The sequence below is a fragment of the Crocuta crocuta genome, unplaced genomic scaffold (assembly GCF_008692635.1).
Source record: "Crocuta crocuta isolate KB4526 unplaced genomic scaffold, BGI_CrCroc_1.0 scaffold179, whole genome shotgun sequence".
NCBI lineage: Eukaryota > Metazoa > Chordata > Mammalia > Carnivora > Hyaenidae > Crocuta > Crocuta crocuta.
In genome coordinates this window covers 6406091-6422037 of record NW_027551568.1, presented here as the reverse complement: position 1 = coordinate 6422037, position 15947 = coordinate 6406091, and the positions used below count along the sequence as shown (strand labels likewise).

The window sequence follows — 15947 nt, the reverse complement described above, 5'->3', positions numbered from 1 at the left end:
ATCGCCTAATTGTTGTACGCCAGCTCTAGGAAAGAAGCTTTACTTCATCACTTTACAGTGTTTTGTTAATGTTTATTTATTTTGAGAGAGAGAGAGGGAGAGGGAGAGAGAGAGAGAGAGAGCGCACGCAAACGAGGGAGGGGCAGAGAGAGAGGGAGACAGAGAATCTGAAGCAGGCTCCAGGCTCTGAGCTGTCAGCACAGAGCCCGACGCGGGGCTCAAACTCCTGAACTGTGAGATCATGACCTGAGCCGAAGTCAGAGGCTTAACCAACTGAGCCACCCGGGTGCCCTCACTTCATACATTTTTTACAACCGCCCTGAAAGCCAGATCTTCTGACCTTCTTTAGAGACGCATGGGCACTTGCCGACAGACCCACGGTTCGCCAGGGGCCATGCCGGGGTTGGGATCCGGTGCTCAGGCCTCCGGGTTGCTGTTCCCTCCAGTCCTTCCCCGCAGGAGGAGATGGTGGGCAACCTGAGAGCCTGACTGTGTCCTGGACGAGGTCAGCACACAGCTCGCTCCGCAGAGGGCTTGCTGCTGCGGGACACGCTCCACCTCTCCCGGTGCTTCTGTGTCGTTGGACGCCCTCAAACTGCCTCATCAAATAAACCTCAGCGCGGGCAGAGGCAGAGGCCCTTCCCCTCCTGCTCCGGAAGGTGATTCAGTGGGGAGCAATGGCTTCCGGAGCTGCAGAGGGAGACGGGCAGTTTGTGTGCAGACCTCCCTGCCCCCGCTCCCCCTCCAGGGACGGGCCACGGGGCGCCTTTCTGCCTGTCAGTGAATTTCACATTTACAGAGGAAATGACTCTAGAGCCACTTTTCGAAGTGCCCCACCTTGCCTGTAATTTTATGCGTATGACTCCCTTTGCCGACAAGTAACCCCCTCCAGGGAAGCCCAAGGCTACAGGGAGAATTGGGAGCAGGAGACGGGGATGCTGGGGGTGTGAGGAGCCAGCAGGGAAACCACGGGGAGGCTGGCACAGCTTCCGCGGGAGAACACGGGTCCAGTGGGGGCTGAGCCGCCAACCCGAGGCTGAGAGTGACATGCTGTCCACCAGTAGCCGCAGACGGGAGGAGCCGTGGAGCCGGGGCTGGTGAAAATCAGTGCATGTGGGTAAAGGCGTTTCGGCTCCTTCCGTCCGCGGCTACCAGTGGATAGCATGTCATTCTCAGCCTCGGATCCAGCCCTGAGGATGTGCTGGGCATCACAGTTAACCTTCAAAAGGGGGAGGAGATTATACAAACCAATCCAGCGGGGACTGAGGCCTTCTGGAATGATTTTGGCTTCTGTCACAGCCCCCTACAGGAACTAATGAATTTATTGGGAGCCCCCTGTGTACTCTGTGAATGTGGAAGCAAAAAGGTAGAATCTAAAATTCTAATTCTCGGCTCAGTCAAATGTGGGCAGGCACAGGCGAGAGGGTCTTTGTCTTATGGTAAGAGCATTGAAATGCATTTCGCAGAGAGATGCATCAGATCCCAGCAAACTCACAGAAATGCATGCGGTCGTTTCTACTGGGCTCCGAGCGTGGCCGTAACTTGATGAAGAATTACTCCCATCGCTAAAAGAGAATCCATCTGTACAGATGTGTGCAGGACCTGACCGATATCTTTTTCCTCCATGCACGAAAATTTTTTTGCTAAACAAATGCTGGTAACGAGACACCTCTGTAGAAACAAGAGCTGTTTCCAAACACAAAGAGGCAAACACAGAGAGCACGCCCAGCTACAGTCGGCCCGACAAGTTATAGGCAACGAACTCTTATGTTTCTGCTTAATGACCATCAGTGTGTAAAGGCTTCTGAGGCCCTTCATGCAGCACGTTTCCTGTCAGTTGTCATGGAAAGGACAGCATGGGTGTCTATCATCCAGCAAACCCTTGCTCTTTGAGGAAATGGGTGGGATTGGGAGAAGACAAATGACCTGTGTCCAGCCTCTGGACCCGAAACTCTAATAATGAACAGTGACAGTTCTTACCCAATTCCTGATACCCCTCCTCCTTGACTGAGGAGGAGAAGGAAGCCCAGCAGGACACAGGGAATTGCTTGGGGTCACAAAGCCACCTCAACACGGAGCCATGTCTCCAACCTCCAGACAGGAGTGTCATTCACATTGTCCCCATCATAGGTTTGCTATGATGGTTTTCTAGTGGATGACAGTAAAGCATCTTGTGGATCAGACACCTTTTCTGTTTCTCACAGAGCTACAATGGGGGCTAATAGCAGTGCTAGTCTGAAGTCACCTCATGATCCAAGAAGGCTGCTGAAGCTCCAGCCATCACGTTTGCCATCTTGACAGCAGAAATGAAGGGAGGGCAGAAAATGGGATCACACGTCCTTGTTGGAAAGCTCATTTTAAGGAGGCTTCCAAGAAGCCTCACCAACATTTCTGTTCATGTCTCATTGCCACGATCGGCCGAGCACGTGTTGCCCCTAGTGGGGTAGTTCTGTTAGTGACGAAAAAGGGGGCAGAGGATGGGGTGCCTGGGTGGCTTAGTCGGTTGAGCGTCCGACTTTCGCTTGGGTCATGATCTCACAGTTCGTGGGTTCGAGCCCCGCGTCAGGCTCTGTGCTGACTGCCAGCTCAGAGCCTGGAGCCTATTTCAGAGTCTGTGTCTCCCTCTCTCTCTAACCCTCCCCTGTTCATGCTGTCTCTCTCTCTCTCTCCTAGAAATAAGTAAAAACATTAAAAAAAAATTTAAAAAAAAAAAAAAGAAAAAGGGGGCAGAGGAGGGAGAAGGAAGAAAACAAGTAGTTGGCCACACCACGCAGCTCCACTCTGGATGCAGCAGCGAATCTCAGAGACTGCCTTGGACCCGGATTTAGTTTTGGACATAGATGCCTTTCGCTGACTCTCTTCCCTTGTGTTTTGTTCCCTGTGTTACAGATTTGGTTCTACACCAACAGCATTTTTGGGAAAGCTGGGATCCCCCCGGAAAAGATCCCATACATCACCTTGAGCACCGGGGGCATCGAGACTTTGGCTGCCATCTTCTCTGTAAGTAAACTGACTGTTATCCCTGAGACCATCATAGGGGGTGCGTAGCGCCGTGGGGACCCCCATGCCACACACGTGCTTGCCTTTAAAGGAGCATGTTCTTTGTCGGTCCAAAGGTGTCTGAATTTTAGGAGTTCGTCATGCAGCTCATGATGTTTTGCCTGCCTAGAGAATATTCTCATTTATATTTTGCTCCCGTTATCTTTCTTTTAATAAACAGCTTGCTTTGAACTCTCACTTGGTCACAGGTGATACAGTGTGTTGAGTACCGAGTGAAAAGGGCTCCTTCTCCCTGCGAGTCCAAGTCAGAGTCCCTGTGAGCCTAAGGCCCATTGCCATACTTTAAAGATGTTTCTAAACCATTAGCTGTCACCTTTCCACCCCAAACATGTAGGACTTTGGAGAGAAAGGAAAGGAGAAAAGACTTTCCAGTCGATCAGTGTCACAGAGAGTAACTTTATAATAAGCAAAGGGGGCGCCCGGGAGGCTCAGCCAGTGAAGCGCCTGACGATTTTGGCTCAGGTTGTGATCTCGAGGTTTGTGGGAGGGAGCCCCCACTTTGGGCCCTGTGCTGACAGCATGGAGCCTGCTTGGGATTCTCTCTCCCTCTCTCTCTGCCCCTCCCCCACGTGTGATCTCTCTGTCAAAAATACATGAGTGAACGTTTTTTTAAAAAGAGTTTAATGATAAGCAGAAGTGTCCAAAAGAAGACACAGAGCTCATCACTCTCACCCTCAAAGATGCGCAATAAACACACCGCAGGGAGGGAGTTGGGCGGCCTTCGAAGTTAGCAGAAATTGCACGGGTCTGGCAATCAGACCAAAGTAGATTCGAATCCTGGTTCTGGAACTTCTTGCCTGAGTAATGCTGGACAGTGCCCTCGACCTGTCTGAGCGCTGGTTTTCCCCTCCATGAGCTGTCGGATTCTCTTCTACCTTAGAGGGCTGCGGCCTGTGTTCACATTTTGGGCACATAGTACACGACGGGGCGGGATCGGAGTGAGGCTCTCTGACCTTGGAGGAGCTCATTTCGCCCCATGCGCGCACACAGACTTCCGCTGCTGGGGTTGGCCGCCGTGCAGACAAGCAGAGGCTCCCAGTTGCATTTTGACTCGCTTCCGACAGAACGCTATTTTGCTCCTTGCTCTTTTCACGGACCTCCTAACAAGAGGCTCCTAAAGCGGGATGTCAGGAAAGTGCTGAGGACCAATGTTCTGTCTCCCTCTGCTTTCACTCAGGCTCTTTTTCTTACAGGAAAATACCTCCTTGCTTCACAATCTGGGAGTTTCACAGGGTCTCCCTTTGAGTTACAGACCCCCTCCCCAGTCGTGGCTCCTGGTGTTACCGTGGGAAAGCACAGTTGGTCTGGAATGATAATGATGGGGGATTTCAGGGTTGGTTTTGGGGGATTGTTTGGTATGGTATTGTTCATCAGCATTAGCTCATCAAGGTAAATTTGTAGAATTCAGAAAAAGAGAAAGAACCGAGGACGAAATCCACAACCACGTGACCCAAGGACATTGGATAAAATCTCCCCTTGGCTTCTTTGTTCTTACACGGTAGTAAGCCTGCCTCGGTTCATGGAACCTCACGCCAGAGTTGCCTTCCAGTTAACTTTCCATCTTCATGTGTGAGAAATGTTCTGCTGGCGTGTAACGTGTACACAGAAAAGCATGCTGATCACTGCCCCTGGGAATTAACACTGCTTGTGGCTCTTGAGAAGCAGGCTGTGTGGCCGGTGCCCTCACTGCTGTCTGTGGGGCCGGGGCTGTGGGGTGTCTCCCTTCGGAGCCTGGACGGCAGAGCCTGGATTCTGAGCCTGGCTCCATTCCTTTTGAGCGGCGTAACCCTGGAGAGGTTATGCAACATCTCTATGACTCAGTTTCCCCACTTCCATAACAACGACTTTGCTCTTGCCTCATAGAGGGGGGTGAGGACTGAACAAGTGAGTGCCTGCCTGGCAAATGGTATGGCTCACAGAGTACTAAGTACCCCATTCGTCAGTACTCGCCACTTGCAGTAAGGCCGTGAGGAACATGCCTGCAGACGGCAGAGCTTCACCAGGCCTCTCACAACCTTCTGGTAGGTAAGGAGACCGAGTCCCAAAGAATTGGCATCCGGGATCACACAGCCAGCCGGTAGGAAGCGGGGAGAGCCAGTACTGAGGGCCCCTGCCGCTCCCCAGGGACCTGATGCGCTTTACCTGGGATCTCATGAGCACTCACTCACATCACTCCCCAAAGTTAGATTGTTGCCTGGGTTGAAAGAGTTGCAGAGGGAGTAACGATGCCTCCATCCCGTCTCCCCGACTCCACATGCCCTCCTTCCGGTGTCTGCCCTCTGGCCCGCGGATCACCCTCACTAAGAGCCGACAGCATTGGACAGACCAGAGAGAAAGATCCGGAAACAGACACGTACCACGTGCCTCACTGGGATGAACTCTCCTGGGAGGGCTTCCTGGAGGAGGGCCCCAGGAAGGCGAGCACTGAAGGCCCAGCAGGCGTTAGCGGGTGACAGGAAGGCAGGTGCATGAGGCAGCCTGTCCCCTGGCCCTGTGCACATGGCCCCAGTCCTCTGCACCCCGCCCGGTGTATCATCTAAAGGAAATGGAGGCGCGGAAGAGTGACTTGGGAGCACTTCTTACCACGGTAGCATTTACCCCGATCTCTGGAGTAGCTCGGGATTAACTCTGGCCTGAGGCAGGGAGTCTGAGCTGGAGCAGTGTGTTGGGGAGAAGGAGCTTAGGCTGTAGGGCCCGGCAGCTTGGAATTCAGATCCCAGGGACCCGTCTACTAGCTGAGCGGTGTGGGGAAACCTGCCCAACCTCTCTGAATTTATTCGTCCTCTAAAATGGACACTGCCAGGCCCGCGTGGGGTGAGAATCCTGCCCCCTCCCGCCCCAAATGTCCCTCTCGTCATTCTTGGAAGCATTCTTGGAAGGATGTCACCTTACACAGTGAAAGAGGCTTTGCAGATGTGGTTAACATAAGGATCTGGAGGGGCGCCTGGGGGGCTCAGTCGGTTAAGCGTCCGACTTCGGCTCAGGTCATGATCTCACAGCTTGTGAGTTCGAGCCCCGCGTTGGGCTCTGTGCTGACAGCTCAGAGCCTGGAGCTGCTTCACATTCTGTGTCTCCCTCTCTCTCTGCCCCTACCCAGCTCACACTCTGTGTGTGTCTCTCTCTCAACAATTAAAAAAAAAAAGTAGGGATCTGCAGACAGGGTAGGGGGTCATCCTGCACTCAGCAGGTGGCCCAGTGTCATCTCAAAGGTCCTTAAAAGTGAAAGAGGCAGGGGTCAGGAGGGACAAAAGCAGAGGTTGCAGTGGCAGTTGCTGGCTCTGGTGGAAGAAGGGGCCACCAGCCGAGGCGAGGAGGTGGCCTCTGGAAGCTGGAAGGGCAGGGAACGGATTCTCCCCTCGAGCCCCCGGAAGGAATGCGGCCCCGCCAGCAGCTGTGACTTTTGCCCCGTGAGACCTACATTAGACTTCTGACCTCCTTCGTCCGCTGAGTGGGTGCTAATCCCTTACGGTGACCACGGAAACTAGGCCAGCACCTTACAGAGCTGTCACGGAGACAGACGTCCGTGAGCATGAAGGCCCCTGCGGTCCTGACCGCCAGTCTTCGCTAAACCCGATGGCTCCCCAAAGTGTTCGTTACCTTGTTTCCTAAGATATTGTCCCAGCTTCACCCAGCCCTGTGAGGCAACAGCCATTCAGAAAGGACTTTCCAATTTTCCTTCTTCTCACCGAGATTTTGACAGTCTGTTAAAACGGCTTTGGGACCGAAGACACTTGAGAAAGACGTTTTTGTTCCTTTGCTTCGCAATTAGTTTTGGCTGCTGGCATTGCTCATCGGCTGGGGCAGCTGTAAATCACTGCAGCTTGCAGAAGCAGCTGGTTCTCCACATTGATTTTCCTGGCGCAGCATCAAGTCCCTGAGCGAGCCTCCGCCGCGTGGCCCCCAGGCCACAGGAGCCTGCGCACCGGCTGCCACATGGGCCAGTGGCTTGTGGAGCATGAGCCTCACTCCTTCGAGGAGTGGAGGCTGCTTTCCCTAACGGGGGACGCGGGATCCACATGACGTCATCGTTACTCCTCCTCCTTCGCAGTGTGTTTGTCAGGAATGGACTGTGCCGGAACGTTCAAGGGGAAAAAACAAGCCTCCTGGTTTCCACCACCCCCTCCTGCCTCCCAACAAGCACGATTTCAGAATCAAAATCTCAGGAGCTCACAGCTGCACCTCGAGTCTCTGGATCTGGTGCTTGTTGGAGCAGAAAGTGGGTACCGGCAACCCAGTGACGTGTTGGGCTCCGCGGGCTCCCGGCCCTGAACTCGCTCACTGGGTGGCCTTGGGCCACCTACTTAACCTCTCTGAGCGCCCTGTTTTCTCCAAGAGAAAGTGGGAATAATACAAATCAATACCTCAACAGGTCTTATCATGAGAGTTATACAGTAATTCACAGCACTTGGCCTAAGGCAAGAGCTCAGTAAATGTTAATTATTGTTACAGGTTGAATTGTCATCCCTACAGAATTTGTATGTTGAAGCTCTAACAACACCTCAGGATGTAGTCATTATGGGTGTAATTAGTTAAGGAGAGATCATTCTGGAATGCGGGACCACTAATCCAATGTAATTGGCATCCTTATTAAAAGGAGGAAATTTACACACACACACACACACCATCATGTGAATTTTGAAGGCATGCCACTCCCTCCTCCCTCCTCCTCCCTCCCCCCTCCCTTCTCCCCTCCCCCAACGGCAGCCCTTCCTCTTCTGGAGCCCTGCGGTGGCCCCCGTGCTCACGAACAGCACATCAAGCCAAGTCAGCAACTGACTTCATAGAAGAGCAGAGCAGAGGAGGCCAGGCCTGGAACAGAACAGGCAGAACAGGGCCTCCCTTAGATCCTGTTGAGGAGCGAACACTCACGGGGCTCTGCCGCCCCTGACATGCCAGGGGTCCGGCCAGCCACCCAGTGTTTCATGCACGTTACAATCTAGACACATTGGCCTACAAAAGTCATAGAAAGTAATATCTGTAAAATACTACAAATGCACTCAAGTCAGATTTGCAAGCGTTGAGTTGCATTTGAAATAAATGAAATTTTAGATTTTCCTTCCCTCTCCCTTCACATGTCTAATCATTTGACAACAACGTGCCGCGAGCTCCCGTTAGTCTGCTAGAGCCGCGTAACAAAGCACGGCGAACGGAGGGGCCTGAACAACGGAAAGGTATAGTCTCACCGTTCTGAAGGCCAGAAGTCTGAGACCCAGGCGGCGGAGGGCAGATTCTTTCTAAGACCGCGAGACAGAGTCTGTTCCAGCTCCCTCCCTGAGCAGCCGGTGCTTTGCCGGCAATCCCTGGTGTTCCCCAGCTGGCAGAGGGATCAGCCTGCTCCCTGTCTTCCACCCTTGCATGGTGTTCCCCCCTGTGTGCATGTGTGTCCAAACCTCCCTTGTCATAAGGGCTCCAGTCACGTGGGATTCCGGCCGGCTGTAGTGTCCTCATTGAATTCGATTACCTCTACAAAGACCCGATTTCCAAACAAAGGCACCTTCTGAGGTACCAGGGGTCAACACTTCAACATATCATTTTTGGGGAGGTCACAGTTCAACCCATAAAATTCTCCAAGGGCAGAGGCTCCTGTCTCCTCCTCCTCTCTGCCCTTGAGCCAGGGCCTCACCTACAGGAAGACGTGAAGCCACTGGAGCTCTCATATGTGGCTGGTGGGAATTGTAATGGTACAACCCTTTGGAAACCTGTCTGGCAGTTTCTCATAAAAATGCTACCCATACTACCATTCTTCTCATAAGTATTTACCCAAGATAAAGCACATTTCTACACAGACCTGAACGCCCATGTTTACAACAGCTTTAGTCATAAGAGCCCAAACTGATACAGCCCAAATTTCCATCAAGTGCTGAATGGAGAAACACACTGCGGTATATCCATTCAATGGAATACTACTCAGCACTAAAAAGGAATGATATATACAACAGGGATGGATCTCAAAAGAGTAGTGATAACCAATGTGGAATTCTAACCTAATCAAGTCTACTCTGGTCTGGAGTAATGGAAAGCACATCAGTGATTGCTTGCGGCTATGGAAAGGAGCACAAGGGAACTTTAGGGTGATAGAAATGTTCTGTATCTTGACGTGGCCATGGCTTTATGGGCGTATAAATTTGTGAAAACATACCACACTGTACAATTAAAATCAGTACATTTTATTGAATCTAGCTTAGAACTTAATCCAAGTCAATACAGTTGATTTTTTTAAATGTTTATTTATTTAAAAATTTTAAATGTTTTTTTATTTAATTCTGAGAGAGAGAGAGACAGAATCTGAAGCAGGCTCCAGGCTCTGAGCTGGCTGTCAGCACAGAGCCCAACGTGGGGCTTGAACCCACGAACCGTGAGATCATGACCTGAGCCGAAGTTGGACACTTAACCAACTGAGCCACTCAGGCGCCCCTCTGTTTATTGATTTTTGAGAGAACGCAAGTGGGGGAGGGGCAGANGAGACAGAATCTGAAGCAGGCTCCAGGCTCTGAGCTGGCTGTCAGCACAGAGCCCAACGTGGGGCTTGAACCCACGAACCGTGAGATCATGACCTGAGCCGAAGTTGGACACTTAACCAACTGAGCCACTCAGGCGTCCCTCTGTTTATTGATTTTTGAGAGAACACAAGTGGGGGAGGGGCAGAGAGAGGGGTACAGAGGATCCAAAGCAGGCTCTGCACTGATAGCAGCGAGCCCGACGTGTGGCTTGAACTCACAAACCGTGAGATCATGGATCTGACCCGAAGTCAGACGCTCAACGGACTGAGCCACCCAGGTGCCCCTACAGTTGATTTTTAAATACTAAGAACAACAACCACCACAAAGACACTCTCATTATTATTCCACCCGAGGTCCCAGCTCTGTGGGGCAGGCAGGCGGTGCTGGGTAAATGGTCGCTGAACGGCTGAATAACCCTGGGGGTCAGGAGTCCCCAGAAGGAATCTCTTGGAGGCTCACAGTCCCTCCCCTGCTGACATCAGTAACCTTCAGAGGCCACTGTTCATCTGAGTTAATGTTTTCACTGATGATTTTAATGCTCAAGTGGAAATACCACGTTTACCCTAATCCCTTTTGATAGGCTGCACATTAAAACGATTTAAAAGAGGCAGAGATTTTGAAGAAAGGGGCCCTCAGGCTGATTGGTTTTCCCGCTAGAATGGATGGAGTTGTTTTTATCTCTTTCTCTTTCACAGCTCTTTCTTTGGTGTCTTGCCAGACACCTTTAGACACTGTTTCCAAATCAGTGATAGTGTTTCCAGCTCTACCTTGGCTTGGGCTGCTGGTTCATAGGGAGACTTCAGGGAAGCGACACAGCCAAATCGCCCTACCCCGACCCTGGAGCACTTGCGTGTTGGCATCATCATGTAAGACAGTGTCTCTCCACTGGTTTGTGTTGGGGGCACACTTGCGGGCATTGAAATTGTTGGTGGTGCCTTCGGAGAAACTAAAACAAACCAAAAAAAGAAAAAGAAAAAATACTCTAAACGCTAAAGTCAGTGCCAAGTGCACATTAATCTCAGCATCGCAATGCAACACATGTTAGTCTCAGGGCAGCAGCTTCAGCGCCCTGTGTCTTACAGTGACTGATTCTCATCATGGTCATTTCTGTCGTCGTTTCAGTGCTCCGTCACTGGGCACTTAACCCAAGGAGATGACACACCACGCATTCCACCATCAGCAGTCTTTGTCTTCAGTGCCGGCTAAATTGTGGGCTCTGCCGTGTTAACTCTAAGAATGGCAATGCCATGCTGAGATTGTAGCTGAAACATTCTGCATGGTGAACATGTACACATGTGGGTATTGGAAATCACCAGTGATGGGGAAGAGTAACAGTTTGTAACTCTGGGCAGAGGGGTTTGCATCTCCAATGCTTTAGCTAAGTCTATTTTTTAGACTTTTTTTTTTAAGTAGAAAAAGCTTATTGTAGAAAACTTGGAAAAGACTGAAAAATATCAAGTAAAATAATAATCACCTATTTTCCCAACCAGAGTTAGCCATTATAAGCTGACTTTGCATAAATTTTTCCAGGGTATATTCATTCAGAATCCTAATTTACAAAACGGTGTCCATGAATATATGCAAGATACAGATCTGTGCCCTGCTCTTTCCCCTTAGAATCATAACCTCACGATTCTTCTGTTCTTCAAAATTCTTTTAAATTACACGAATTCCAAGGGCACGTGGGTGGCTCAGTCGGTTAAGCATCCGACTTCGGCTCAGGTCATGATCCCGCAGTTTGTGAGGTCAAGCCCCGGGTCGGGCTGTGTGCTGACAGCTCAGAGCCTGGAGCCTGCTTTGGATTCTGTGTCCCCCTCTCTCTGCCCCTCCCTGACTTGTGCTCTGTCTCTCTCTCTCTAAAATAAATAAACATTAAAAAAACTATAAAAACATAAAAAATAAATAAAATAAGGTACGTGAATTCTATAATTATCATCAGGGTATTCCAGTACTTATTGAACCAATTCATTTGTTGGTCGACTCCTAGATGGTTTCTATTTCCTCATTAGTATAAATTACATGACAGTTGAAGACCTTTGTCCATGAGTCTTCTACCAAATGTCTATTTCCTTGGGATAAATACCCAGAAGGTGAATGACTGAATCCAAGAGTATGGGTACTTTTCAGCCATCCTGCAGTATGAGAGAACAAGTATTACACTTCCTTACCTCCAAATAGGTCAGTGTGACTTCTGACAAATCCCAGAATCTCTGATCATGGGTGTCCCTGACACTCCCCATCCCCCAGTCCACCCCCCACCCAGGGCCCAGTTTCCCTGCACCTGTGGCTCCCACCCCGGCAGCCCCTATCAGGACCTCCCCTTTGGTGGGACCCAACTCAAAGGGTTTTGGGAGGAGAGAGGACTTAGATGCTGGCCCTTCTTTCTCTCTAGAACTTTCCTAGCAACTACTGATCGTTGCTTCCTCCATGGGACTCACTGGGCCTAACTTCCCCCTGACTGATCTTACCATTCTCATTATCGTCCTCGGCAATATGTGAATTTGCCTGCCTTACAAAGATAAACCTTCACTCAGTCAGCAGACGTGGGCTCAGTACCTGCCAGGTGTGCTCCCCTAGGTTCTGGGCAACAGTGAAGCTCCCGTTCTTCCCGTGAGGTAGCTGTCAGGGAGCAGGTGCTATACATCCAGGTGTGACCGGAAGCTATGACCAAGTGGTGGCTTGGACTCTTGTCTAGTTTGGAAAATTGTAATGTCTCAAGAACCAGAAAAGACGTTGTAGATGAGCCCAGCTCTGCCTCCTCCCGGCCACGTGACCGTGGACAAGTTCCCAAAACCTCTGTGCCTTGGTTTCTCTATCTGTAAAATCTGACAAGTGACTGGTCCTACTTCATAAAGTTGCTGTGAGGATTAAGTAAGTTGATGCCTGATAAGTGCTTAATGCAGCGTCTGGCACGTCGTCACAGGCACTGGGCACAGGTCCTCATCCACCCCAACCCATCGCCATCAGAGAAAAGGAGCAAGGAAGACACAGAAGGGTGACTGGCTGCCTCAGCCACATGGCCAGTTAGAGGCAGGAGCTGGGACCAGACCTGGGTCACCCCTGGACCGCGAGGATGTATTATGTGCCGTTTGTTGGAAGCCTCTGTGTTTCATGCGTCTGCCCCAGACACCGTGAGTTCTTGGCCTCTGATCTCAGAACTGTGCTGCGACAGTTATCACCACTTCTGTTGGTCACGTGGGGAAACTGAGGCTTCCAGAAGCTGGGCCGCCTGTCCTGGGCGCACAACCAGGACCTGAAGCCAGGTCTGCCCATTTAGGTCCCTGCGCCTCCGGACACCACCTATGCTCCTCTCCGACGCTCTGACGGGTCAGGCGTCAAGGACACCGAGTTGAAACGCTGGGGTCAGCCCTGCCTTCCTAACCCTCAGGGGGAAAGGCTCCCGGGCAGGAAGCTGTGGAAGTTTTCAAGACATGTGGCCCTCAGCCAAGGATGCTTTCCTCCCAAGCCCCTGACTTTCTGCACCAGAGCCCCCTCCCCGGTCCCCTCAGCGTTCACACCAGGCTACCCAGGCAGCACCCCAGGGCCGGGTCCTCCGAGAACCCTGCTGGCCTGGGGTTGTGCCCGCTCACCTTTTGGTGTGTGCTTGGCCGAATGAGACAACAGCCCGTGCCGGCTCCGGGAGCAGGGCGTGAGGAAAGAGGAAAAAGAGGCGGCTCTGGGTTTCCTGCAGAAATCTCCTGCAGGCTCGAGGCAGGACTGGGACCGTTCAGTCTGATGTCTGCGTTTTGAACTGTCATCAGAAGCTGGAGGACAGGAGCTTCTGTTCTGGTGGCCTCAAAGGTGCCGCTCCTTTCCCTTGTCCGAACCAGATGGCTCACCTGACCCCCCGGTCCCTCTGCCTGACAAGCTGCCATTACTGTTGCCTCCTCTAGGAAGCGTCCCCTCGTTGCTCAATGGAGAAAATCTGTGCATTTTTTAAAAAATTTTATAGTTTATTTATTTTTGAGACAGAGAGATAGCGCATGAGTGCGGAAGGGTCAGAGAGAGAGGGAGACACAGAATCCGAAACAGGCTTCAGACTCTGAGCTGTCAGCACAGAGCCCAATGCGGGGTTCGAACCCACGAACTGTGAGATCTGACCTGAGCCAAAGTTGAATGCTTAACCAATTGAGCCACCCAAGCACCCTGAAAAGCTGTGCATTTTTATTCAGATGCCCTCTGTTCAATTTTCCCCTTCCCCGCTCATTTCTGTTTCTGCCTCTGTCTCCTTCTTACTGGCTGTGTGATGGCCACTGAGTTACTTCACCTCTCTGATCTTTAGTATGCTCTTTCTGTGCAATGAGATAGGGAAAGAAAGAGGAGGGAAGGCACTTGACAAATTGGAAGACTTGCTATGTGTTTTGAATACAGACTCTTACTTAGTCACCTGCCCTTTCCAGACAGCCTCGTTGGAGGGTATCATGGACTTCCTTTCACAGATAAAAGCCCTGGGGCTCCAGGAAGGGAAGTCATATGCTAAAGCTTACACATCTGGAAAGTCATAGACCCAGGATAGAAGCCCAAGTCTGCCTATTTCTGAAACTTGGCTATGTGACTATTTTTCAAGGTCGTTAGCAATTGGAGGAGCTCAGTGGAGAGCCCTGCCTTTACCCAATGGAGAGGTAGACACAGGGGCCAGCTGGATGGAGGTCAACAACAGTCCTACAGCTGTGGGAGGCTAGGCTCGGGGACGTGGCTTCAGGGGCTGCGGTCGTGTGGGCTTCCTGGTATCACACCCCAGAATGAAACTGACAGGCACAGGCGGAGTGGAAAACGTCAGAACCTTCTCGGTCTTACCCCTGGGCCGCTGCCTTGGGAGTCTGCCCCTTTAAATCTATAAACAGGGGCATAAGGAGTGGGGAGCCCTTGCTTTTGGCCCGCAGTCTGGCTCCAAAGAGTGGGCAAAGGGCTACAGCAACCAGTCCATTCGGTTCCTTTTGCAGACCAGCTAGCAGATCAGCCCGTCCTTCCCTAACAGGAAAGATTAAGAGGAAAGGTGAATGTATGGGCATACAGTAGGTGCTCAAGAACGGTGACTTGGTCCTCCCTCCCTCTCTCATAAAGATCTTGGCCTCTCCAGCTGCGGCCATGGGGAATGTGGCTGGGCTGTCTGAAGGTCAAGGCCATCCTTTACCCTGGCCCCAGTGCTGATTCCTGCCACCACGCTCCCCTTCTCCTGTTGCTAGAAGTGAAGTATAACCATCTCTCTTTGATCTTGACTTAGGGCTTGGTCATTGAGCGCCTGGGACGGAGACCCCTCCTCATGGGCGGCTTTGGGCTGATGGCCCTCTTCTTTGGGATCCTCACCGTCACCCTGACGCTGCAGGTGAGAGCATGCGCCTATCATACCCTGAGGGACGTCAGCATGGAGCTGGCTTCCGGCTTCGGTACTCCGGGGCCATGGTGTGTGACGTTTGCGCTGCCTGCAGTATGGCGTTCCCAAGGGGCATCTCAGCTCAGCAGTCGCTGGGTGCCCTTGAGAAGGAAGCTTTGGTGATAGGTCCTTGGACTGAGAGACAGAGACTGGATGGATATAGTTCTATTGCTGCCTCTAATGAGCTGTGTGATCTTGGCCAAGATGTGTCCCCTCTCTGAGCCCCTGTTACCCCATCTGTGGGAAAGAGGAGACTGCACTAGGATGCCTCTTCCAGCTCCCACATTTCCACACGGCCCCGCTGGTGCTGCCGTATTGGACGCTTCCACAATCGCCTGTGGGCTCCCTGAGGAGTAGAGCCCCATCTCTAAAATGGGACAGGTCTCCGCACACCTGGGGGTGTTGGGAAGACGAGGTGAGAAGATGTACTTACAGTCCTTGGCAGGGCCCCCTCCCCCTCCACCATGAAAGGGGCTCGATGAATGTAGGTTTGGGGGGAAGGGCGGTGCCGTTCCTAATCCTGGTGAAAGTGGTGTTTTTCCCTCTTATGGAGAGAGGAAACTGAGGCATAAATATAAATGAACAAGCTGTGGGGATGAGATTCCAGGATCGCGGGGTTTCCTTCTGCCTCCCCCCTCCCCCCACAGGGCTCGGGACAGCACGCAGTGACTGAGCACTGGCTGTCTTAGCGCCAAGGGAAGCATGAGGCCAGGTCACAGTGGTCAGCCAATCTTTGCGCTCTTCAAAAATGAATCCCTAACTTGAGATTTGTACATGCTGATCATTTGCCAAATGTCTTAATGTCCCGAAAATCTCTAGAAAAAGGATAATACAAGCACGGTGGTGCCTGACAGGCAGTAGCTCGTCCTGCAGAGAGGGACATGCTGCGGGGGGACACTGGCCTGGCAGGAGGTGGAAACGTCCTTCCTCCATGACCTCTCCTTCCCAGATGCCCCTCAGACTGACCAAGCTGGCTCCCTCACCAGTTGGGTGATGTTCTGGGACATTGTGCC

At 51.7% G+C, this 15947-nt stretch overlaps 1 protein-coding gene across 3 annotated transcripts in view; it reads left to right on the top strand.

The window, feature by feature from the left end:
• The window catches only part of SLC2A9 (solute carrier family 2 member 9), a 246081-nt gene that overhangs the window by 166900 nt on the left and 63234 nt on the right, over positions 1-15947 (top strand). For all 3 annotated transcript variants that reach the window (XM_077750505.1, XM_077750504.1, XM_077750503.1), the window contains 2 exons: positions 2890-3000; positions 14785-14886. In XM_077750505.1, the coding sequence (XP_077606631.1) occupies positions 2890-3000; positions 14785-14886 (213 nt within the window). The remainder of the gene's footprint in view (positions 1-2889; positions 3001-14784; positions 14887-15947) is intronic.